Below are 27043 nucleotides of genomic sequence, written 5' to 3'. Positions count from 1 at the left end.
ACATGGCTACAAAGGAGCTGATGCCATTTTATAACAGGTTATGTTGTAATACTGGTGAACTGTCTTACTAAATACTCAAAAATACATACTCATATAGACAGACTCTTATATACTCCAATTAGTACCATAGCAGAGAAGTGGTTAGAAGAATTGTATTGTATTTCATAAACACACCATGCAATGCACTCTGAGTTCAAATATGCACAAAGTTAATGACTGTGCATATCTCACTGCTCATGTAAACATACGCAAAAGATCAGACCTCAGTCAAGCAGTCATCCAAATTAAAAGCACTGTCTCACGCTAAATAACTCTAAACATACTATTCATGAATATGAATCGGTTCTGCACAGTATTATTACACTCCCCATAAGAGCAGATAGTTCTTGTTAAAGATCATGTCTTTCCTCACAGGCTTTGCAGCACGATCAGCAATCTCATCACTCTTCTCCATCCCTTGTTCTGGTTAAGTTTAGAGTCACTCCAGAGGGGAATGGGAGAGACTAATAGCCTTAGTAGGAGGAATGCTTTCTTTGCTGCAGCATTCATTGTTTTGAGTAATTGACTTTTTTTTCTCAGTAGCTGCACATTCTTTTTGTTTTTTAAAGTCTTTAATGATCAGTACTGGACTGTGTCATTATTGAATAGTGTTACAGTCACTCAGTTATAGCAGCTTTATGTACCATCCCAAAGAACCCCCCCAGCTTTAGATTCACCGTAACATGGTCCAGATGATGGCAGACTTACGTCAACATAAAATGAGTGAGAAAATCAATTATGAACCTTCTATCTTGGATGTGTGGAGTGATGTTATACAATTTGAAGTTTAGAGGTGTAAAACAGAGTCAGTGTCACATTGCTTCCAATTATATTTCTGGGTAAGCATTAACAACACTTTTTTGAAATGTGCTAAAATGAAATTGATTTTTCTGTTTGGATAAATATAGAGTACCCCACAGTGCGGATCTGTGCACCTCCTTTGCAGAATAATGTTTTGACTGTTCACACTGTTCATTTAAGTCTTATTAGGTTATTAAAGGAATCAAAAATTCACATACAGAGATTTCTGAATTGGAATTAACTGAACATAAGATTTTCATGTTTGCCTCTTTTCTCAACTGCACAGATCAGTGTTTTTTAAAGTTAGCATGAAATGGAAGTTGCAGTTGTCTTTTCTTTCTTATTGTGACATACTGTATACCTGAATGAAACTGCTTCTTGAACGAGAAAAAAAATGTAGGGCAGGATTTAATTTGGTCTATTGGGAATTAATTGGATCGTTGGATTCGTTGGAAATTCGTTAAGATGGCGCCGACGCTGATGGCTGCCTCCGTGGACTTCAGCTCGGCCTTTAACACTATCATCCCAAACCTCCTCCTGCCCAAACTAACTCAGCTCTCCGTGCCCACCTCCGTCTGTCAGTGGATCAACAGCTTCCTGACAGACAGGCAGCAGCTAGTGAGGCTGGGAAAATACACATCCAGCACCCGTACGATCAGCACTGGAGCTCCTCAGGGCTGCGTCCTCTCCCCACTGCTCTTCTCCCTGTACACCAACGACTGCACCTCTAAAGACCCCTCTGTCAAGCTCCTGAAGTTTGCAGACGACACCACACTCATCGGCCTCATTCAGGACGGTGACGAGTCTGCTTACAGTCAGGAGGTTAAAGAGCTGGCTGTCTGGTGCAGTCTCAACAACCTGGAGCTCAACACGCTCAAAACTGTGGAGATGACCGTGGACTTCAGGAGAAACCTCCCTGCTCTCCCCCCACTCACCATCATGGACAGCACTGTGACTGCAGTGGAGTCATTCAGGTTCCTGGGCACCACAATCTCTCAGGACCTGAAGTGGGACACTCACATAGACTCCATTGTTAAAAAGGCCCAGCAGAGGTTGTACTTCCTTCGCCAGCTGAGGAAGTTCAACCTGTCACAGGAGCTGCTGAAACAGTTCTACTCCGCCATCATTTAATCTGTCCTCTGCACTTCTATAACTGTCTGGTTCAGCTCAGCTACCAAATCTGACCTCAGAAGACTACAGAGGGTAGTCCGGACTGCTGAGTGAATCATTGGTACAACCCTCCCTTCTCTCCAAGAACTGTACTCATCCAGAGTGAGCAAAAGGGCTGGCAAAATCACTCTGGACCCCTCACATCCAGCACACTCCCTCTTTGAACTGTTGCCATCTGGTCGACGCTACAGTGCTCTGAGCACCAGAACGGCCAGACACAGGAACAGTTTCTTCCCTCAGGCCATCACAGGCACAGTTTCTTCCCTCAGGCCTCTCATGAACACTTGACAATAACTGTGGAACACACACTATTTATTCACTCATACACTTATTTATCTAACACACATACTCAGTTTACATTTCAATTTGCACATAATATACCTGTACATACAACTGTCTATTGTTCTATACCTGGACATACAATTGTCGATTGTCGATTTGTATATTTTTTATTCCTTATTTTACTTGTTCTATTTTTTTATTTATTTTTATTTTTTTATTATCTGTGTTTTTTTGTTCTGTCACTGTCATTCTGTTACACTGTGGAAGCTTCTGTCACGAAAACAAATTCCTCGTATGTGTAAACATACCTGGCAATAAAGCTCATTCTGATTCTGATTCTGATTCTGATCATTGTTATTTGCTGTTGCCGTAATCTCATGTGATTGACAGGTTGCTGGAGGGGAGAGGTTATTGTCCCGCCTTCAGGCTAGTGAACACATCATCAGAGAAATTATGTCATTGCAAGAGGGAGGGAAAGTTATTTTGATTAAAGAGTAAGAGAGCACATGAATTTGAAAAATCATAAACATAATAATAAAAAATAATAATAATAAGGTAACACTTTAGAATAGGGAACACATAGTCACTATTAACTAAGAGTTTACAGTTGTTCAGTCCCTGAACAAACTCCTAATTTGCTGCTTATTAATAGTAAGTCAGGTAGTTGTTAAGTTTAGTTATGAGGTGGATTAAGGTATCTAAAATACAGTCATGCAGAATAAAGCATTAATATGTGCTTTATAAGTACTAATAAACAGCCAATATGCTAGTAATATGCATGCTAATAAGCAACTAATTAATAGCAAGAATTGATCCTTAAAATAAAGTGTTACCAAAAATAATGTGCATGGATAAATCATTTATAATAAAAACTGCAGTATTCCATTTAAAAAAAAAAATGTTGATTTTGATTTCATGATGACTTTAAAGTGTGAGGAACATGTCAGATACAGATACACAATAGCTAAACAATTCTATTGTCATTTTAATAATTATATTTCTATAATAATAATAATAATAATAATAATAATAATAATAATAATGCAACACAATTTCATGGCCAGTAATTTTTTTTCAATAATTTTTTTTCAACCAAAATTAATGTTGACAATACAGCACAAGAAGATAACATTTATTTATTAATTGTTTATGATGAAAATGATCATAAATTTAATCTGACTTTGTTTAATCAAGAAATGTTATGACATGAAATAGAAATATTTAAGATTAAGAGCACTATTTCTAGATCACTAATCAAATTTTTAACAATGTGAACTTCTTTGTTTAAAAGGTCAGATGTTTTTCCATTGAAGCAAATCATGAACATTTATAATTTTATATTGCAAGGTAATTTGTGAGAAAAAAAAAGTAAAAATGCTAGATAGATGCTAGATAGATAGATAGATAGATAGATAGATAGATAGAGCATCCCTCACTATATAAGGATAAGGTGGGGAGGGAGGTTACAAGAGCTCTTAGCCTATCACAACCATGCACATGGGAGTAATTCTTTCTCCTCTCTCTCTCTCTCACTGCCTGAGTGTGACTTAGCTGTGGCTCTGGTCTGCATGCACAGCAGTAGGAAGCCAACTGAGACACAGTGATCATCTCTGCTGCCTCCCTGGTTAAATCTGCATGGCGACTTAACACAGAGATTTCATCTGCATTAATGCATTAAGAGCACTGTGTTTCACCAGCCTGATGCTTGCCTGCTTAGAGCCTGATGCTTGCCTGGTGCTGTATTATTAGGAGGATCATTTCTCCAAAGCGGGAGAAGTGATTAGACATCAGCATGTTGTGCGTTTCTGCATAGCGATAGAATTTAACAACCTCAGCTCTTTCAGTGATTCAGTTCTTCAAGTGTTCAGTTGTGTCCTCACTGTGGTGCCTGAAGCTGAGCAGATGGTTCTCTCCAAGGAATCCTCAACTACTTCAACGTGTTTCAATCTCCAGTATTCGTCAGAGCAAGAATGAATTTTAACAGAGAAGAACAGCAAATCAATTAGTTGGATGTCAGGTTATCTGCAAAGCTTGGACAGGTGAAGGTGTGTGCAGTTTCAGAAAGAAGGGAGAACTTTGGAAGAATCCCTTACGAGCGTGCTTCAGGAGAACCTGGAGAGATGTCCAAACCTTCACGTCTGGTCAAACCCTCCAAGCAGTCCCAAAAGGAACCTCCAGGGAACCGCTCACACATGCTGGTTGTCGGGGAGAGGTTGATGAAGGCTGGCAGTGAGGGCAACCTGGTGAGATCCAGACCACCCCAGAAGCCTTCTGACACCAATCCAGTGGTTTCCAATCCAGGTATTATGCTTCCTAAATCTGATTGGTTTTAGCATTATCTCACCTAGTTGATTAGATATATGTCACACTACAAAATATTAGACATATGACCATGCACACGCATACAGATATGCTTACGGTTCTGCCATGAGTTTAGATCCACCCGTCAAGGAGCTATTGTACGGTATTCCTGACTGCAGCACATGAGTGTGCTTGTATAGTTTGGCTGATGCCTTCTCTATATGGGAGGATTAAGACAGGGGTTTGACCCTCAGTGTTCACTCTGCTGATTAGTTACATTCCTCTCCTCATCATCAAATTCTCTCACATCACTTGATCTCAGTGCTAATCAAAGCAGCAACTCTCAGCTAGATTCACTGAGAGTTCCACGCATTTTTAAACAGTGACTGAATAGGTAGCTGAACACACTGATTTAAGCATAAAATGATTAGAAATGGTTTATGAGCCAGAAGATTTTATCAACCTATGCTATTTCAGACTGATTTTGATGTCTATTTACAGTAGGTTGACTTTATAATTTCTAAAAAGCCTCTCAATTGATGTCAGCGGTTGACTTACAAGTTTTGACAGTACAGTTAGGCAAAGGTTTTGAAGAACTGTCACCGCACTAATTAGGTCAGTTTAGAAACCACATGGTAGCTAAAGGGTACAGGGACTGAGGCTTCTCAAATCAATTAATATTATATCAGACACCTTCCACAGAAGACATTCTTGTGGTTCATCACTGTAAACACACACACACACACACACACATTGGTATTCCTATCATTGTGTGGACATTCCATTGACGTAATGTTTTTTTATACTGTGCAAACTGTATTTTCTATCCCCTTACCCCTACCCCTAAACCTACTCCTCACACCAAACTTTCTGCATTTTTAAATTTTCAAAAAAAAACTTTCTGTAAGATTTATAAGCTTGTTTCCTCATGTGGACCAAAACAGTTTCCCCACATGGTCAAAATCTACTGGTATTACCCTTGTGGGGACATTTAGTCTCCGTAATGTAGGGAATACCAGGTACACCCACCCACACACACACACACACACACACACACAATATTACAGTAGGTTGACTTTATAATTTCTAAAAAGCCTCTCAATTGATGTCAGCGGTTGACTTACAAGTTTTGACAGTACAGTTAGGCAAAGGTTTTGAAGAACTGTCACCGCACTAATTAGGTCAGTTTAGAAACCACATGGTAGCTAAAGGGTACAGGGACTGAGGCTTCTCAAATCAATTAATATTATATCAGACACCTTCCACAGAAGACATTCTTGTGGTTCATCACTGTAAACACACACACACACACACACACATTGGTATTCCTATCATTGTGTGGACATTCCATTGACGTAATGTTTTTTTATACTGTGCAAACTGTATTTTCTATCCCCTTACCCCTACCCCTAAACCTACTCCTCACACCAAACTTTCTGCATTTTTAAATTTTCAAAAAAAAACTTTCTGTAAGATTTATAAGCTTGTTTCCTCATGGGGACCAAAACAGTTTCCCCACATGGTCAAAATCTACTGGTATTACCCTTGTGGGGACATTTTGTCTCCGTAATGTAGGGAATACCAGGTACACCCACCCACACACACACACACAATATGAAAGTAACACATACACAAACAAAACAAGGGCAGTTATCAGGCGCTACATTCTTTGTAATGCAAGTTCCATAATGGTAACACAAATAGCAAACATGAAATTTAAAATCCAATTCTTTTGAAATTTAGAAATGTTGTTTTAAAAATTACCCACTTGAGCACACATTTACTATTATGCATTTTCTTTCCATGGTAATCTATATCATTTAAAAATGTGGGGTTCAGTATGATTTAAAAGTAATCATACTAATATTTTATTCAGCAAAGATGCATTAAATTCAAAGTTACAGATTCAAAGTGACAGTGACTGTTTTACTTCATTACAAAAGAAAAAAATATAGTTTTAATAAATAGATATTGTTCTTTTAAACGTTCTATTTATCAAATAATCCTTAAAAATGCATCTGGGTTTCCACAAAAATAATAAACAGCACAACATTGATAATAATAAGAAATGTTTTTTGAGCACCATAGCAGAATAATTTCTGAAGGATCATGTGGCACTATATATATATAGTTTTTGCTATATTAATGAAAAATCTTACTGACCCCATGCAGTCTTTTCAACGGTAATAAATGTATATTGTATATCTGTTACTACCTGCTTTCAATTTGACTGCTATTTGCTGTTCTGGTGTGTGTGATTTTTTTTTTATGTATAGCGCTATTTATGTTATCAGTGTCCTGTGACTTTCAAATGCCAAAATAGTTTTCTTTCACTTCAATGATTTTTACTCACACTGCTTAGAGAGGTATTAGATTGAAGGCACAGCCTTAGAACCACCGTCCCCTGCTGTCACCCATTCCCTTCGTCAGGTCTGTTAAAACAGAGATTTATCCCAGAGACAGCACCAATCCTGCCACGCCGCTGCAGATACAGTACATGACATTTCCACAGGCACAGAATCCAACACTCTTAGACTCCTAGAGTTCTTTTTACCCTCAGAGGCTCCAAATGTGCTGAAAGAGATTCCTCTGAGAAACCTGCAGCTCCAATTGCCTCCATGAACTGACACCTAATTTTAAAGGCTCTTTTCTTGCGGCTATATGTGCACTCAACTGCAGTTCATGTTTATGAAGAATGTATTTTTTCTTATTCAGCTGAACTCCAAAATGCATTTTTAGCAAAAGGTGCACCTGAGATATCACACCTGTTTTTGTGACAGCCCAAGGCACTGTAACGAGCAAAAAAAGAGTTGGGGGTGTGGTCTTTCCTTTTATAGCCAATCAGAATGGTTGTCACATTAGTTTGACTGCAACAGAGTGTAACAGTACGTCCACTAACAAAACGGATGAGATAGCACCAGTTTCATTACACTCTCAAACTACTTAAATATCACTGTTACACTCTATTGGGGGTGGGGTTTTGTTAACTAACTACAAGTAGGGAGGCTACTAACTTTTGTGACGGTTTCATATTTTTCCAATAAGGAGGTACCCTTTTTTAAGGAGCTATAGCACAACCGGACATTACTTAGTTTTTTTAATAATCAAACACACTTGCCTAAATGGTCTTCTCTCTTTCTCTCTTATGTAGGGTTGGAAAGTCAGATTCATTCTAGCAGATTGGTTCATTTAAAAGTCCTCTTTCTCATATTTGTAGTATTAGAAAGATTAATTCTAGTGAAAAGGTTTGTTCTTAACTTTCATGTAAGTGTTCACAATGATTTGATTCACCAATTCGAATCCCTGTATTATGTTCTATATTTTCGACTCAGTTATTTAAATTATGATGTTTTTTTATTGTATTTAGTATAACCTGTTTAAATTTGATACCCTAACTGAGATTTTTTTTTTTCATTCAAAACCTCTAACTGTTTTTGTGCCAGCAAAAATACTGCTCCGATTAAACAATTTGATAATTATATCATATATATAATTACTAAATAAGTAACTTTTTGTAAAGCTTGTGCTCAAACCTGCACTCATGCTTTTCATATCACAAAATAAGTAGTCAATAAAATAGTGACTTTTTGATTTTGTGGTAGCTTAGGGAATGAGAAATACGTTTCAAAAGCAAGGGATATTAATCATAATTAGGCTACAGAGGTGTAGAGGGTGAGGAAATGCTTTGCTAGGTTGAAGATAAATTTGGCCTTTCTGCTAAATAGTGTGATTACATTCACCTACTCTGCAGCTGTATGGGAAAAATGTAAAGTTCCCAGAAAAGCTTTTGGAACCACAAATTGTTCTCTTAATACTTAGCGCACAGTCAAACCCTAAGATAAAACAGGATGCTTTTTTTTAAAGCATCACTCTCCCAATAGGCAATGTCACTATAGTGACTTTTCTCCTACACTCAAAATGTGTTTAAGTTTTATCGTCAAAGCTTAAAATTTCACTTAATCAGCCTACTAAACTGCTTATTGTACACAGAAATTGATGTCTTCATCTTGCTAGTGAACTGAACTTTAATGCTCTGCAGTTATATAACTTCCCTGCATCTGCCTCTGAAGCACTAATGTAATACAGGAATTAGCCAGATCTTCATGTGCCGTTACGTCAGCTTAATCAGCAGGAAGCGATATGGTTTGACATCAGTGTGATCTCACACAGGCATATATATATATAATTATTTATTATAATTTCTTTTATTCGTATTTTTATTATTATTATTTTAATTATTTATTTTTTTTAAGAAAAAAAGGACTTAAACACTTTAATGAAGCCAAATAGAACATATTTCTAAATAATTTCTTTGAATTTTCAGCCAGCTACAAGTTGCCAGTAAAACACTACTGTGTAAATTTCACAGATTTTAAGTTACACAACAACATTTACTCTCATAGTGCAGTCCCATGCAAAACATGCTGGAAAGTGGGAACTATACTGGACAGTAAGTTATGAAGTCTGAACAAAAAATAATTAGGTTAGCTTAGTTAGTGGATAAGTGGATTGAACATAATGAAATTAAGTTCCTTTTAACAAAGTGACTTGAACAAGCTGTTCTCTTAATACTTAGCGCACAGTCAAACCCTAAGATAAAACAGGATGCTTTTTTTTAAAGCATCACTCTCCCAATAGGCAATGTCACTATAGTGACTTTTCTCCTACACTCAAAATGTGTTTAAGTTTTATCGTCAAAGCTTAAAATTTCACTTAATCAGCCTACTAAACTGCTTATTGTACACAGAAATTGATGTCTTCATCTTGCTAGTGAACTGAACTTTAATGCTCTGCAGTTATATAACTTCCCTGCATCTGCCTCTGAAGCACTAATGTAATACAGGAATTAGCCAGATCTTCATGTGCCGTTACGTCAGCTTAATCAGCAGGAAACGATATGGTTTGACATCAGTGTGATCCCACACAGGATGTGTGCCTGTCTTGTCCCATTCCTCTCTGCTGCCCTGTCCAACCTCATTTTTGTCCCTGACACCAACTTAGCTCTATGGCATTCTCACAGCTTTGGAGCAAAACACAGAAAACACACAGTATGCAGAGCACAACACCCTAAAAAAAAATCAATGTTGTAAATTATGGAGCTTATTTTTTATCCAAGATTGAATCCTATGTCCACATTAACATTCCTGTCATTCAGCAGCATGTTCTGCATGGAAGAACTGCAGAAGACTGGTTAATATACTGGCCACTTCTGTGCTATTTTCTGATAATGATTTGGAGTTTAAAGCTGCTGTGAGCATGCACTCAGTCTAATCTCCAATCAAGTCCAGTTTGTTGAGTTATGTAGTAGCTAACCCCAGCAATATCAGTGCTCACTGTTGTCAGAACCACAGCTACTTCAAAACCTGAGAAGGCCCAGATCCACACTGTAGACTGCTTAGCTTGGCCTCTTCAGGCTGAGTTATTAAAGATACATATTCCCTCTCACAAAGAAATCTGCCTATAATGAGACTTAGAGGTGACTTGAGGGAGAAGGCGGCAATAGCTCTTCCTCAGGTTGCGCTATCCTTCTTCTCAGATAATTTATTTCCTACTCATTAAAGTCAGGAAAGATGATTCATTACAGACCCTTTGCCAGAGGTTGGTCTGTTTAAAATAATAATTCTGTAGAGCTCTTGTCAAGGTTTTTGTTGTATTTTCAGTTGTTAGTCAAGCCACTGAATTATCACATTTTATTAGTATTTTGTTTATTTTGCAAAAGCCTGAGATGTGAGTAAAGTCAATCTGGGACAATCAGTCATTCACAATGTTACAGGTTTAAGTGTTGTAACTGGCAGGAGTGGTAGTATTAAATGGGGACCATTTCCTGAGGTTATCCATTATCATAGGTGGCGGTCATGTAATATTTAAAAAATGCCATGGTTTGGTTTCTGTTTCTGCCTCTTCTCTTTCTCCATAATGTTGTTTTCGCTCTGCACACACATAGAGACATAGAAGTTTGATATTGTGGTTTTCTGGCTAGCACCAGATAGCTGGTTTCGCTATTTTTAGGGTATTTTCAGGGAGTTACAGTCATGCCAATTTAGCAAAAGTTACAGTGAAAGTACCTACAAAATTTAAATAGGTGACTGTGGACCAGCATAAGAAACTTTCAAATAAGGAGACATGACAAATGCTAAATCAACATACCAAATTTACTGGACAGTAAGTTATGAAGTCTGAACAAAAAATAATTAGGTTAGCTTAGTTAGTGGATAAGTGGATTGAACATAATGAAATTAAGTTCCTTTTAACAAAGTGACTTGAACAAGCAGCAAAAAAAGTAGTAGTATTTTATGCCAAAAAATGAAATAAGTAAATAAATAAAATAATTTATAGCTGATGCCATTTTATTCCAACTATAGGACTGTGATGAATTGGAGTTTTGGCAGTGATAAATTGCTTTAAAATGCATAATGAGCCAAGAAATGACTAATGCACATGATTTGAACTCTTTATTACTACTGAGGTCTGAACACATGCATGTATGTCATACAGTTTATTATGTGCATCCTCATTTGAAGCTTTTTTTTAAAAAGCTGTTATTGCACAGCACTGAACACAGAATACGTCATCTTTATGCTTGACTGAAACTCTCCTTTTAGATAACTCTAACAGATGCTGTCAAATCACAGAAGCATCTTGTAGCTGTCATACAAGGACAACACTAAATTTCCCAATGCTTCAACTGCTGCCAAACAAGCCAGATCTAACTGATCAAAAGCCACTGTCTTGAACATGCCGCACTCTTTCTCTTTATAGGTGTCTGGGTTCTTCATGTCTGAGTCCTTGTCTCGACTTCCAGTAATGTTTTGAGTGCTTTTTCATTTTCTCATATGAATCTTCGTAACCATCTGAATCATAGAAGTGAATTCTGTAAAAGTCCTTCAGTTTTAAAACAAGTCTCATATGATGCAGGTGTTTTTTGAAGCTGAATCCATACAATTTTTGGGCATTTTCAGCTAGGGATAAATTATGGATTTAGATTAGATTTGTCACTGGTTAATTAATAGACTGCCCAGAATGACTGGCAATTTGGTGCACTGCCGAGTACACAAGCTGCAAGCTGTAATGTCATGTTTTGCAACAGCATAAAAAACGAGATTAGCGTCCCTCATTCCTGCTCTGTTAACCACCTCACCATGGCTCCCCATCTCTGTGCTTGTCTTTGCCCAGCCAGAAGCTCTCAATAGGTGCAAACAGCAGAGAAGAGATCCTTCTCAGGACCATAATGGATTTCTCCTCTTCTCATCTGTGCTGTTTGTGATGTGCGCTGCATGTACATGCTCGCTGAGAGTGTAGTGAGCCATTGCAGCATGGCAGTCCAGAGGACCCTGCTTCAGGGCACAAGTGAACTAGATCAATCAGCTTGGCTTTGTCAACCTATGAGAGCCCTCCACCGCCACTGTTACATCTGTGTCCCTCCATACACTGTGCTCTTCTTAGGTGTCACATCCTTTTGACAGCCTTTTTGTTTTAAATCAAAACACTGATGGAGACAGTTCTTCAAATACATCCTTTATGTTTCCTACAAATCAGTGCATGACTGACATATGTATACATTAGTCTATAATAATTAAGATTTGTATGTTTTGTTTTGTTTTTAAAAGAAGTCTTTTGTGCTCACGACGACTGCATTACAGTAAAAACAGTAATATTGTGAAATATTATTACGATTTCAAATAACTTTTTTAATATGTTTGAAATGTAATTTATCATTGATGGCAAAGCTGAGTTTTCAGCAATCTTTTCTCCAGTCTTTGCTCTAGTCTTCAGTCTCACATAATCCTTCAGAAATCATTTTAATGTGCAGTTTTGGTGCTCAAGAAACATTTCTTATTATTATCAATGTTGAAAACAGTTGTGCTGCTTAATATTTTTGTGGAAACTGTGATACACTACCATTCAAAAGGTTGGGGCATAAAAAGATTTTAAAAGTAAAAATAATAAATTAATACTTTTATCCAGCAAAGACACATTAGAGTAAAGACGTTTATATTGTTGCAAAAGATTTCTATTTCACATAAATGTTGTTCTTTTGAACTTTCTATTCATCATCCTGGAAAAAAAAAATATCACAGTTGCCACAAAAAATATTAAGCATCAATCATTCCAATATTGATCATAATAACCGTTATTAATAACTGAGCAGCATATTGGAATGATTAATGTGATCATGTGACACTGAAAAATGGACTAATGGCTGGTGGAAATTCAGCTTCTTTTTTTTTTTTAGACTTGTTCGATATATAGAACTAGTGTAAAACAAAACCAAACATGTAACAAAGCTGAGTGATGCTGACTTGCAGGCAATTCTCCTTATCCTACTAAAACACAAAGCCTGAAAGTGTTTCAGGAGAGTGTCTTGTATCCTAGAGACCTGGTGTATTTATGCCCTCCTTATGGGTTAGCTTGGAAACAGAATACTATTAGTGAAGAGCTTAGAGGTGTAAACTTGGCTGTGGCAGCGCTTAATTCTCTCATTGGTTGAATAAAGCTGACCTGCTCAGGGACTTTTATCTGTGTTGTTGGTGTCTATCTAATGGTGCTGAAAGAGGAATGCCTAAAAATATGATGTCCTCTGGGCAGCCCTTCATATAAATGTCACTTTTGCCCACTGGACTGTAAAGTTGGTCTTCTGTTATCACTTTATTCTTAGTCTTTCTTTTAAATGTTAAAAGTGGCTGGAGAGAGTGGAATTTGGATGTGAGAGGAATGTTACATATGAAAAGGGCAGGTTTGAAAGATGCTGGACATTTCGAACAAGTACACTCTGGAAAAAGGTACAAAAGCTGTCACTGGGGCGATACCTGTTAGTTACTAATATGTACCTTTAAGGGACCAATATGGACCCTTTAGATACAAATGTGTTCCTTTTGAAAGGGTGCTGTGAAAGGACACTCTGTGTGCTGTGAAAATATTTTACACGGCTATGGTTCTCGCCATCATTTTATTTTCATAATTTTATATATTTTTTAAAAAGTTGTTTTTTTTTAAATATTAATTTAGAAAAGTTTTAAAAGCTGTTAAATTGTATAATGTAGACTATATCATTGTTTTTAAAACTGATAATAATAAGAAATGTTTCTTGAGTACCAAATCAGCATATTAGAATGATTTCTGAAGGATCGTGTGACACTGAAGACTGGAGTAGTGATTGCTGGAAATTCAGCTTTGCCGTTGCAGTAATAAATTACAGTTTAAAATATATTAACATAGAAAACAGATATTCTAATCTGTAATAATATTTCAAAATATTTGTTTTTGTTGTCTTTACTGTATTTTCGATCAAATAAATGCAGCCTAGGTGAGACTTAAGCCTATTTAAAAATAAAGAAATAAATTTAAAAAATCCACATTAAAACATCTTAACAACTCCAAAATTTTGAACAGCACTGTATAGATAATAATAAAATAATGTTTTTGATATATTATCTCATTGTATTGTTTAGCCACTGTTGTTTTGGCTAGATGCCTTGATCTGTGGATGGACAGGAAGAGAGGGTGGAGGAACCAGTGGAAATTAGTAATTAACTGCAACAGGCAAAATCTTTTCCAATTCCTGCAAACAATGGTCAGGTATTGGGAACATTATATGAAAAACAACGAGTGGAATGTTTTGCATCTTCTGAGAAAAATCTTGCTCTGCAGTTCATTAAGGAGAGGATAGAGAGAAATGTAACAAAATCTGCCCTGCTCATCTAAGCATTGTTAAAAATGCTGTCGAAACCTCTGTTGTTGTCTGTTCAGGGTCACAGGTAGGGTTTGTTGCTGAAAAACGAACCCCTTGCTGACAGAATGAGAGCTGTGCTTTGAAACGTGAAGGAAAGCTCTTACTGGCTTTATTGTGTTCTTTGTCTTAAACCTCTGATGCCGTAACCTGTGTCCAAACACTCTGGAACCACAAACATACACGCTTCTTAACTAATTGTCTGTGCCTTTTCTAGGCAGTAATCTCTGTCACCTCTGTCCTATCCTTACTGATAGTGTACAAAGGTGAGGTTTCAGGAAAAGGAATGCCATTAGTCTTACAATAGACCCTCCTTTTTGCTGCATTTCCGACTCATACACACTTTAACTTACATAAACTTCAGCTCAATAGAGCAGAGTAGAGCAGTGGTTTCAGCAGTGGGCGAGACACATATTTAATAGAGGGAGGCAGTGTGAGCCTCACACCGAACAGGATACACATGCAAACAGCCTCGGAGGACATTTAGAGCTGGTAAGTTTTTTTTGTAGGACTGAATTCCCCCTATAAATGTTAATCATTTATGGACACATATTTCATAAGCAGTGGTTTGGGATGCTTATGTTTTATGTTTGAATTGCTGCTTAAGAACTTGCAGATACTGAAATTTGTCATTGAGATTTATATAGCATGTTTTAACAACCAGAACCAGCCTGTAGTGTGTGGCGACTGTGTGTGTGTTGCAGTTATATGGACTTCAGCATTTTTTTGCAAAGCTTTTTGTCATTGAACCAGTGTAAAAAGTGAGATTTTGCAATGTATAACACGACAAGCACGTTATGTATGTTGATGGCGTTATAAGAGTGTTAGACTTTGTATTATACTTAGCAATCTACCTAACTCTGTTGTACTGTTGTATTTAAGGTAAATCCTTATTTATGCAGAACCACAGTGATATGATCACATCATATACAGGTGATTGATGTTTAAGAATTGGGCGGTTGAATCAGTCCAGCAGATTCATTAAATAGGATGATCGTGGAATGAAAAATTGGCCCCACAGTTTCATTTCTAAAAAGGTATCAGCATGGAGCCAAACGTTTTGACAGTATTTAATGTGGTGTGTGGCAACTATTCACTCCTTAAAATTCAAGAAATGTTTTCTTGTTGCACTTCTCAGGAAATGTTTTAGTCATGCTTTATTATGGCAAACCACATGTGTGCTTGTATGATTTAATAAGAGAAACAGTGTTTGGCTCAATCTGCTATGCTTTCAAAAGACTGACACTGGCATGATGAGAGTGTGAAATGTACAAAGGGGAGAGTAGCTCGCCTCGTTTGCAATAAAGATGTTATGTTTGTCATATACTCTCACACATGTAGGCCAAGCGATCATTTCTTGCATAATAAAGCAGTCACATTAATATAAAGTTTTGTCCTCTAGTAGGAAATAGCATGTCTGATAGCTTTACGGTCTGTCAAAAACACTGCAACTATATTCAACAAAGCTCTTAAGTTAAGAGAACACAGGGTGAGAATATCCTTACAATTATAACTGTGAGTTTTCTTAAAGAAATAGTTCACACAAAAAATGAAAATTTTCTGAAAAATTTACTCACCCTCAACCATCCAAGATGAGTTTGTAGATTTGGAGAAATTTAGCATTACATCACTTGCTTACTAATGGATCCTCTGCAGTGAATGGGTGCCGTCAGAATCTGACACTGGCATGATGAGAGTGTGAAATGTACAAAGGGGAGAGTAGCTCGCCTCGTTTGCAATAAAGATGTTATGTTTGTCATATACTCTCACACATGTAGGCCAAGCGATCATTTCTTGCATAATAAAGCAGTCACATTAATATAAAGTTTTGTCCTCTAGTAGGAAATAGCATGTCTGATAGCTTTACGGTCTGTCAAAAACACTGCAACTATATTCAACAAAGCTCTTAAGTTAAGAGAACACAGGGTGAGAATATCCTTACAATTATAACTGTGAGTTTTCTTAAAGAAATAGTTCACACAAAAAATGAAAATTTTCTGAAAAATTTACTCACCCTCAACCATCCAAGATGAGTTTGTAGATTTGGAGAAATTTAGCATTACATCACTTGCTTACTAATGGATCCTCTGCAGTGAATGGGTGCCGTCAGAATGAGAGTCTAAACAGCTGATAAAAACATCATAATAATCCACAAGTAATGCACATGACTTCAGTTGATCAATTAACATCTTGTGAAGAAACAAGCTGCATGTTTGTAATAAACAGATTCATCAAGACATTTTTAACTTCAAACCATTGCTTCCGGCTAAAAATGCGAGACATCATAATATTATTTTCTCTTGATTCTTGTCTTCTGCTTTAATTTTTTTAGGGTGAACTATTCCTTTAATTTAAGGGGTTCTAGCATCCAGCTGCAGTATTTTTAACAGACTGTCAATGGTCCTTAGCAAAGTATGCTTCCCCCAGAATGTTTAAAGCTACACTATTTAACTTTTGGCCCTCTAGGGGTTGAAGCATAACAATGCAAGTTACTTGCGGATGAACATTGTTTTGGTAATTATGTGAGCTGGGCTTTGGTTTTGTTCTTCTGCGTGGATGAATCTGATGTTTTGAGGTGTACCAGTGTTTTAAAGATGATCATGTCGCGCATTTGAAATCTCTTCACTGCCTCCTTTTAAAAAAAAATTCAATGGTTATGATTGGATTTTGAGATGTGGGTGTTGCACTCAAAAATGAGCAGACTAAATGTCTGGACTGTTTGACTGTTTGAAGTAAAAAAAAAAAAAAGTAAGCATTCATGGATGAAGGTCTATGACATGCATTTAGAAAACAGATAAACTTTCATTTCATGCTGACTCTAAAGTGAAAGTCTCTTCAAATGAATCAAATGAGATTTCAATATAAACACAAAGTATAATGTTTCAAAATAAAATAGAATGCCATTTCAAATGCTCTGCTTATGAGCTAGAAAATTAACCAGCAGTTACAGATACGTAAATAATGGTATCAGTAATGAGTTGGCTATGCCAGAGTAACCCGCAGACAGTGTCACAGTATTGAAATCAGGGTTCAGATTTGTGATACATCAACAGAGATTTGAGTTCTAATGGAGAAGAATGCAGGGCTCTACTGTGGGCCAGCTAAATGGTCTATGAAATAGCACTGGTTGATGAGGCTTAATTGTTGTTGAGGTCTGCTGAAATACTGATGGCCATGCGTCAGCCCAAATCTTTTGAGCCGAGGCATTTGTGCGAGTGGGCGCTAGATGGGTTGCATTCCACTGCTTTGCTGACTTTGCTAAGGATTTGCATTTGACGTGATTGTGCCAGCCCTGAGTTAGAGAGCAGGGACGGCACATTCAGTATTCCCAACAACAGGTGTGGTGTTTATACTGAGACTGTGGGTGGGTGAAAGCATCAAAATGTGTTTGTGAAATACAGCTGAAGTCATTTAAAGTAGCTGACAAACATGGAACAGGCATGTATTTGTACAGAAAGTATTTAATTTTTTTTTTGTTTGTTTTGTCTTGTTTTGTTTGTTTCTTCATTTTATTAAAATTACATATGTGATAATGAGAAACTAGATAACAGTTTAGGTCAGGGGTATTTTTACTTGTGTTATACATGCCAAGGGATAGAGAGAGATAGTAAGACTGAATATTGCATATTATTAAATGGCCTGTAATAAAATGTGTATAGTGCAATATTAATGTATTTACATACTTTATGATGTTTACACTGCAATGCCATTAAAAATATTCATTATTGATGTAGAGTTTTATACTTGTGCATTGCATTTTAATTTTACCTAATACAATTTAATGTGGGAAAGACAATGAAACATTTAGCTGAGCTCAACTTAGTTGAGTATAATGTATTTTGGGTTAATTTTCTTTCTTTCTTTTTTCTTTTTTTCCCCACACAAAAATCACTGTGATATCAAACAATAATTGCTGGACCCTCTATAAATTCCTTCAAATATGTTAATAATCAAACTCATCTACATCTTAGATGGCCTGAGTGTACATTTTTCAGCAATTTTTCATTTTTGGTTAAACAATCTTTTAAAATTTGATTTCATGGGGACTTTAAAGATTTGCCACTGCAAAACATCTGTTTAAAGGAGGGAATTACTTGCACTACATGCTTTGGTGTAGCCTAGCACCCTTTGAAAAATGTCGGCCAGAGACATTCGGAGTTGTGTTTATGTGCCATTAACTTAATGCTATTGATGATGCACTCTATCGGTTCAGATGTAAACCTGCTTCTCAATAAACAATGAAGTAATGATCACCAAAACCCACAGGGTTTCATGCAGTGAATCACATCTGTAGCACTGGCCTGCTCACATTGCTTACGTGATGTACTCTCATGAGCTCTCTCTGTGCACATGTCCATTTGTATTCTGCCGTGCTTTAAAACCCTGGTTTAACATATCAGTATTTACACTCCTTTGACAATCTAATGCAAGCTCGACTCATGAATCATGCTTGTCGGAGAACAAGACTGCAATTTGTTCTGAGCTTGGAGGGAACAAGACTTCACCGTCTCCTCAGCGCAGTAGAAGTGCTGGTAAAATGATGAGCTTGCTGGAACGGTCTGAAGTCATCCATGTTGAGTTGCTGTGTATTATCAGCTGAGGAGCACTTTCCACTGTTGTCACTTATCCTGCTTACAAAAATTGAGTAGGAATAAGGTTTACTCACAAGATTTAATAATTAAGCTGTAACTAGTAATAACTAATAAATTTGTATTTGCTAACAGTAATGTTAAACAGCTGTCTTTGAATATTTTGAAAAGACTGAGGCATGAAGTCACCATCATCTATTCTAAACAATCAAAATAAAATACAGAGGAATGTAAAAAAAAATTAATAATATAACAATTGTATTTATGTAAATTGTATATGCTGTATAAATATAAAAGGATTAAGAGTTTAATATTAATTAATCCAATTTGTGTATTCATAAATTTGTGGGTGGGATGCAGATGAAGCTGTATAACTTTGGCAGCCCAGCAAAGTAGAGTGTTGCAGCCATACTTCATGGTGTTTTAGTTTTAGTTTTAGATGAGGAGAGTTGGTTTGGGTTTATTGTTAGTCTGTGTGAATTACAAGGGGGCAGGAAAAACAGTCAAGGACAAATTAATGGAAAAGACTATGCAAGGGGGATCTGAGCTGGGTGATATTTCCTGCCTGTGTTGAAGCTGGAGCCCTGATCTGCGAAGTGTACTATCAGGTTAATGAAAGATTCCTATGCTCTCCACTCACAGGATAGGGGACTTTTTTCTTTTAGTGAAGAGATTAGGGTAACTCGACTTTAATATTTAACCATAATTGAGTCCACTCGCACTCCAGGCACTAAAGTTCTCGGCTCATATAAACATCCATTGGTCTTGGTATAGTCAAATCTCTGATGATACATTTCAATTCTTGATGGAAAGCAGAGGTGAACAGCCTGAAGTTGAGTTTTCTCATTTTTTTGACTTTCTAAAAAGTTCTGCCTGTTTGAACAGTTTGGTTTAAATATGCTGTTGCTACATTGGGAGACTGATACTCTTGGCTAATAAAGCGCTATACAGGTTTCTATGGACACTGTCTACTTTAGACTTGTGAGAGGGGCTAGCAAAATAATTGCAAGGTCATGGAATAAGTTTTACAAAGGAGGTACATTCCTCTCAATGTGTGAAGCTCAAGGACGGCCAAGAAAAACACTCACATTACAGACTTCTACCATATTATTAGACACTGTGGCTTGGCATTATCAAATATTTCTTAAGATAATATTTAAATCTCAATTCTCATTTTCATTTTAGAAGTAAAATAACTTTCTTTTTACACTTTTTCATTTTCCAGGTTTAACCAATCATTACATATGAGAACTGTCAGTCTTATTAAACACTAGATGGCACTGATACATTATAATAATAATAATATAACAATTGTATTTATGTAAATTGTATATGCTGTATAAATATAAAAGGATTAAGAGTTTAATATTAATTAATCCAATTTGTGTATTCATAAATTTGTGGGTGGGATGCAGATGAAGCTGTATAACTTTGGCAGCCCAGCAAAGTAGAGTGTTGCAGCCATACTTCATGGTGTTTTAGTTTTAGTTTTAGATGAGGAGAGTTGGTTTGGGTTTATTGTTAGTCTGTGTGAATTACAAGGGGGCAGGAAAAACAGTCAAGGACAAATTAATGGAAAAGACTATGCAAGGGGGATCTGAGCTGGGTGATATTTCCTGCCTGTGTTGAAGCTGGAGCCCTGATCTGCGAAGTGTACTATCAGGTTAATGAAAGATTCCTATGCTCTCCACTCACAGGATAGGGGACTTTTTTCTTTTAGTGAAGAGATTAGGGTAACTCGACTTTAATATTTAACCATAATTGAGTCCACTCGCACTCCAGGCACTAAAGTTCTCGGCTCATATAAACATCCATTGGTCTTGGTATAGTCAAATCTCTGATGATACATTTCAATTCTTGATGGAAAGCAGAGGTGAACAGCCTGAAGTTGAGTTTTCTCATTTTTTTGACTTTCTAAAAAGTTCTGCCTGTTTGAACAGTTTGGTTTAAATATGCTGTTGCTATACTGGGAGACTGATACTCTTGGCTAATAAAGCGCTATACAGGTTTCTATGGACACTGTCTACTTTAGACTGTGAGAGGGGCTAGCAAAATAATTGCAAGGTCATGGAATAAGTTTTACAAAGGAGGTACATTCCTCTCAATGTGTGAAGCTCAAGGACGGCCAAGAAAAACACTCACATTACAGACTTCTACCATATTATTAGACACTGTGGCTTGGCATTATCAAATATTTCTTAAGATAATATTTAAATCTCAATTCTCATTTTCATTTTAGAAGTAAAATAACTTTCTTTTTACACTTTTTCATTTTCCAGGTTTAACCAATCATTACATATGAGAACTGTCAGTCTTATTAAACACTAGATGGCACTGATACATTATATTAAACATATTTGTGGTCAACCATTTAATCATGCAATGCCTGATTCCAGGGATTAGCTTCACCATTTCAGTGTTCTATTGTTATTTGGAATTTGTACTTTGTATAACTGAGGAGCTGTTGGAACAAGTCAGGGAATCATTCTCAGCAAGTCAGTTGACGAGAATGATGGATGTGTTGGTTTTATTCCATTCACACAGTGTCCCTTGAGTTACCTAACACGTCAGAGCATTTATTCCTGGACTATATAAACGAATGCCAAACACAGTTTAGGATTTGAAAGATAAAGCAATTCTCCCATAACAGGACAGAGAGGTAAGTATGCAAAGCTGCTTATCATGGTTAGCACAGGCTCCAACACCTATAATGCAAGCGCTGTAGTGAAAACTGATTGAAAGCAAGTCATTAAATGTCACACATTTTATGACTATTCAGTTTTACATAATACTTAAGGATTCTCAGCTGAAGACACCACACTGAATACTAATCACACAACACACTGCAGTCGAAACATTCAAGCCATGGCAGATGGCAGACACAAAATACTCTAACCATGCCAGTTATGTCAAATGCCATAATTAGGACATTCACAATGCCAGTTAGAAGTTGATTTCCAGTGAGGAAAAGTTTTCCTTGTTACATAAAAACACCGTTCCCCTCAGAATGGGAAGACAAATAATGGCCTTGCCTGAAAAAAAGCATTGTCTCACTGTGGATCTCATGACTAAGCCTCATGACATAACTGTCCTTTCATCAAAGTTTCACTGACTATTTGTTCACTAATAAATAAATAAATAAATTATATATATGAAGACTTCGGGTGCAAAATTATCATTTTTATCAAGCTCCTATGTTTAGGTTCAGTGATTTCAGTTTAATGGCAATAAACAGGTCATTTTCATTGCCATTAAAGTGAAATAATTGAGCCTGAACATAGGACCCTGATAAAAAAGTGATCATTTTAGAAGATTTCAGACGGCATATACAGTATATTCTATCAGGAAAAAGCACACATTGAATCTGTCTAGCCCTAATAACCCCATAAATAGATTTTGTGTGTGTCTACATGGCATTTGACTGCTATACCTAATTTTGCAAGCATAAAACTCTCATGAAAGAGGCAGAGGAATCAACACTTACTTCATTTTGAGAGGAAAGCAAATACTCATGATGCCAGGCCTGCAAATACCCAAACCTCTTGAAATCATCCATGCTTATAGCTTAGTATGGATGATGAGACATTAGTCAAACACAGTTTGAAGTCCTGTGTGTGATGTGTTTAATGTGAAACTTCAGATTAAACGTCAGAGTAAGACTTTCAAATGTGTGGACAATTGGCTAATGCTGTATGGCTGTGCCTCAGCATGTCCACACCATAATGCTGAAGTTTTGGAGATACAGGTTTGTCATTCAGTCCCAAGTGCATAAACAACATCTGTGAGTGGAGAGAGGATATCCTCTCCATAAAGTGACCTTACATGCTTGGAAAATGACAGACAACACCTGGATTTTCTCCAGTGGTCAACTGTTTTACTGAGGAGAGCATAAATTAGAGAGTATAAAGGATATAGGGGAAAGTTTTTAATAATCCATACACTTGGAACTGGATAACATTAAAATACCATTAAAGGGAGAGTTTTACTCTTGGATAAATTGGATGCAAACATAGAAAGTTACCCAGAGGGGCTTTGCAAGACCACTGGAGATAATGTTAGCTCATCTTTTGTTCATCTGAAGTCATTAAAAGACAATAAAAATATAATATAGATGATGAATAGATGGATAAATTGATAGATACAACATAAATGTTTCAATAATTGTAACAGATTTAATCAACAGCTCACTGTGATACAACTGCCTATAACACAAAATGTCCTTTATTCATTGTCACGCTGTATCTTTTTGCACATTGTGTGTCGCAATTTTTTGTCCAAAATAATGTTTCAATAAACAAAATTGTGTTATGTTATGTTGTTTATTTATTTATTTACATTCAAAAGTTTGGGGCCTGGAATTTAAGAAAAAAAATTTGATCGAAAGTCTCATTGAAGACATTTATAATGTTACAAAATAAACACTGTTCTTTTGAACTTCTGTCAAAGAATCCTGCAAAAAAGTATCACGGTTTCCACATAAAAACTAAGCAGCACAACTGGTTTTAACATTGATAATAGTAAGAAATGATTCTTCAGCACCAAATCAGCATATTACTGTAAAATGAGTTCTGAAGGATCATGTGAGACTGAAGTAATGACTGCTGAAAATTACGTTTTGCCATCAGAGGAATAAATTACATTTTAAAATATATTAAAATAGTAAACAGTTATTTTACATTTTAATAATGTTTCACAATATTACTGTTTTTACTTTATCTTTGATCAAATAAATGCAGCCTTGATGAGCATATTTGCATTTACAAAAACTTTATATTTATAATATTGACAATATATCTTAAATCATGAGAAATTCTACAATAAAATAAAGTATTACAAAATTCCAACCTTACACCAAAGATTATTTGCAAAACAATTGCTAAGGATGTGCATAACAACGCAGACGTCCGTCATGTTCCTCAGAATAACTGCAGTAGTATATCTATTTGTATGTATGAATGATAACTTTCAGAGGAGTGTGAATGTTTCTTTAGTCCAACAACAAGCAGGCATTCATACATAATCACCACAGGAACAGCTGGCCATCATCAGTTATCTACAGCCACTCAGCAGCATTAACCGTGGCCTTCCTCTCGGGGTCATGCAGATGCCTGATGGTGATCACACACCAAGCAAGTTTTTTCTCAAATGGGTGGTAAAAATGGAAGGAACATCTCTTTTTTGTTCAGAAATGGGAAGCGTCTAGTAAAAATCTTTCATTTTTCTTCTTGACTGGTACAGATGTAAGTTATCACTCCATCTCAACATACCTTATTCACAGTATGTGACACTTTCTGCACAAAAATTAGAAAAAATGATTGATATTCTCTCATGCAATATGTTTTATGGGGAATAAGTGCAAAGGCATGCAAACTGCAACAATTTCATCTTCATCAGTCTGACCCTCTTCAGTCATGTTGACAGTGTGATTTTTCTTTCACAATGTCTCTGTGAGGAAACAACTCTTTTAGTGTCCATTTTTTCATAAGTGAGCAATGGGCTGGGGATATTTCAGGTCAGGAAAAGTTAAAGGGCTTCAGCAGACCATTACTAAAGAAATTGATGACACCTTAGCTGTCCAACAATACTAGAAAAACCCAACATAAAGCACAAATCTCACCACAATTGTCTGTGAATGGATCATCCCTATATTCAGACTTTGTACACTACAAACTACAGGTCACGTGAAAGAGCATAAAGTTCCTCTTCTTTTCTCCTAATGTTTTCCAGTGAATCTTATCCACAAAGGGAGGACAGCGGCACAGTAAAGAATGAGAAAATTCCTCCACATACCACGGGGTTTTTAGATGTCCTCATTAAGCATTAAACTCGTTCCCTAACAAGAAGCCTGAGACTCCGAAAAGGCTACCATGAGAGAGGAAATTAAGTGGGATAACTGCTTGTCTCTCATTAGCTTCCAATGATGGAATGTGTCTGTCTTAGCCAATAATGATGCAATAATTCTTTATAGTAAACTTGTTGGCACATTCACCCAAACAAAACCTACATGTCCACAAATTATGAAAATGTATTTTGCAGAAATGTATTGATTTACAAGGATTTGTGCAGTGCTTGCAATATATCAAGCAGCATGGTACATTATATCTAAAATTATTTGTAAAGGCTTGTAAAGCTGTTTTATTGTATAAGAAAATACATTAATTATTTGTATCATATTGTTTTACACATTTCTATTGAATGCAAATTCACAATATGACAGAAAAAAAATCATTTAAATATGTATATCCGAACTAATGGTGCCCATGTAGGCAGTGTTATTTTAGTGTTGTTTATATATTACATAGTATTTATTAATATTTTGAATTATTACTTATTTATTTTAGCTATATTTAACTTTTATGTATATTTATTTCAGTTAATTTTAGTACTTGCACTTAAACTTATTTATTTGTTGACAAGACAACATTTATAATTTCCATCTAATATTTATATTTTGATTTATTTTAGCTTTATTTCAAATAACATTATGGTAATGATTTTGGTAACACTTTATAATAAGGTCTCATTTGTTAACATTAGTAAATGCATTAGCTAAGATGAACTAACAATGACCAATATATATTTTTTAAAGCATTTTTAAATCTTTGCTAATGTTATAGTTAGTAGAAATACAACTCTTCATTGTTTGTTCATGTTAGTTCACAATGCATTAATTAATGTTAACAAATACAAATGTTATTGTTGAAATTATCATTGATTAATATAAATAAATGTTCATTGTTGGTTCGTGTTAACTAGTTCATGTTATGAAACCTTACTGTAAAGCATTTCCATGATTTTTAAGAGTTTAAGTTTTCTTAGTTTTAGTTAGTAATAACAACAATGCATGTGAATAATAATTCTGAAGTATATAATAAAACTGTTGATTCTGCGCAGTGGTTTGACTCCCCACTGGAGGGCCTCAATGCCATGCAGTCAGCCCGGGCTAATAATGAGCCATCACACTGAGTGCACTGAGACCTCTTTTGGCGAGGTGCAAGCTGTTTATGGGAAACAAATGGCCTGTTTGTAGCTTTGCTCAATAATTGCTCTCTTGGCCAGCAGCTGTCCGACTCTAAGCCGGTCATTGCCTTGACTGTGTTGCTTATCACACTAATTAATTGCAGGTCTCAAGCCATGTACAGCCGCCCACTGAGTGTCCCTATCTAATCTATATTCCTTTGTATATGTTCTTATGACTTTAATCAAAGAGCCAACGAGAAGCAACCAGAGGCTGTGCTCCCATGAGGATGTGGACAGCAACAGCAGAAAACAAAGCAGTGCAGATGAGAGTGAGCAGTCAGACCCCTGGTCCCCTCACACCGTGCCAAGGAGACACACAGTAGGAGGGCCTCGTACTGCTGGGGACGTGATCGTCATGCAGTCCTACAACATGGACCACAAGAAAGAGGCCTTTCTTGAGCATTTAAAACAGAAGTATCCCCATCATGCTTCTGTCATTATGGGGCACCAGGAAAGATTCAGAGACCAGGTAAGCTTAGCTCTGAAATATTCAAATCAGCTATTGAATATTTTTTCACTTAGGCTAAATTAGGTTTTTAAATATAAAAGTCAAATCAAAATGGCACCATCAAAAACAGATGGAAGCATTTGATAAAATAAGTTAACAGCACAGAAAAAAATATCCATTGTTTTCTGTGTAAATCATTACATTTTGTCATCATAGTCAATGGAATTCCATAACATGACATATTTCTATAAGAGAATGGTCCAAGCCTTGCAAGAAAACGTTTACAGTTGGTTTAGCCCCTCTCCACATATGTTACCATTCCCTTACTCTGGCCTACACATGTGACTCTTGACAGATTAAAGAACGCTGGCATTTTTATTGCTGCTAGTTTCCGCTTGACATTTTCATTGTATCTTTGCCGGATGGATACGTTTGAGTGGTGTAGTCACAGCTTGGACTGTTGCAAATTTATTTGTATGCATGCTTGAATAAACAATTACATTAATAAAAAATTATAAATGTGAATCAATTGTTTAACGTACACCTTAAATAATTAAATAAATATAAAAGGTAGGCTAAATTATAGCCGCGTAAACATAAAATGTAGGCTACACACTGAATGTAATACCATGCCATCTCCAGATGACTGCGCTCACGTACAGATAT

At 36.3% G+C, this 27043-nt stretch overlaps 1 protein-coding gene across 1 annotated transcript in view; it reads left to right on the top strand.

Annotated features, from left to right (window-relative positions):
* Positions 1-3991: 3991 nt before the first annotated feature.
* LOC107732580 (sickle tail protein homolog) overlaps positions 3992-27043 on the top strand; it is a 60477-nt gene continuing 37425 nt past the window's right edge. The window contains 2 exon segments of the mRNA XM_016543943.1: positions 3992-4593; positions 26118-26398. Coding sequence (XP_016399429.1) covers positions 4413-4593; positions 26118-26398 — 462 coding nt within the window. The 5' untranslated portion in view covers positions 3992-4412.

This window comes from Sinocyclocheilus rhinocerous, unplaced genomic scaffold (genome assembly GCF_001515625.1).
Source record: "Sinocyclocheilus rhinocerous isolate Xijiao unplaced genomic scaffold, SAMN03320098_v1.1 scaffold1420, whole genome shotgun sequence".
In the NCBI taxonomy this organism is placed as follows: domain Eukaryota; kingdom Metazoa; phylum Chordata; class Actinopteri; order Cypriniformes; family Cyprinidae; genus Sinocyclocheilus; species Sinocyclocheilus rhinocerous.
This window is presented reverse-complemented; position numbering and strand designations above follow the sequence as displayed.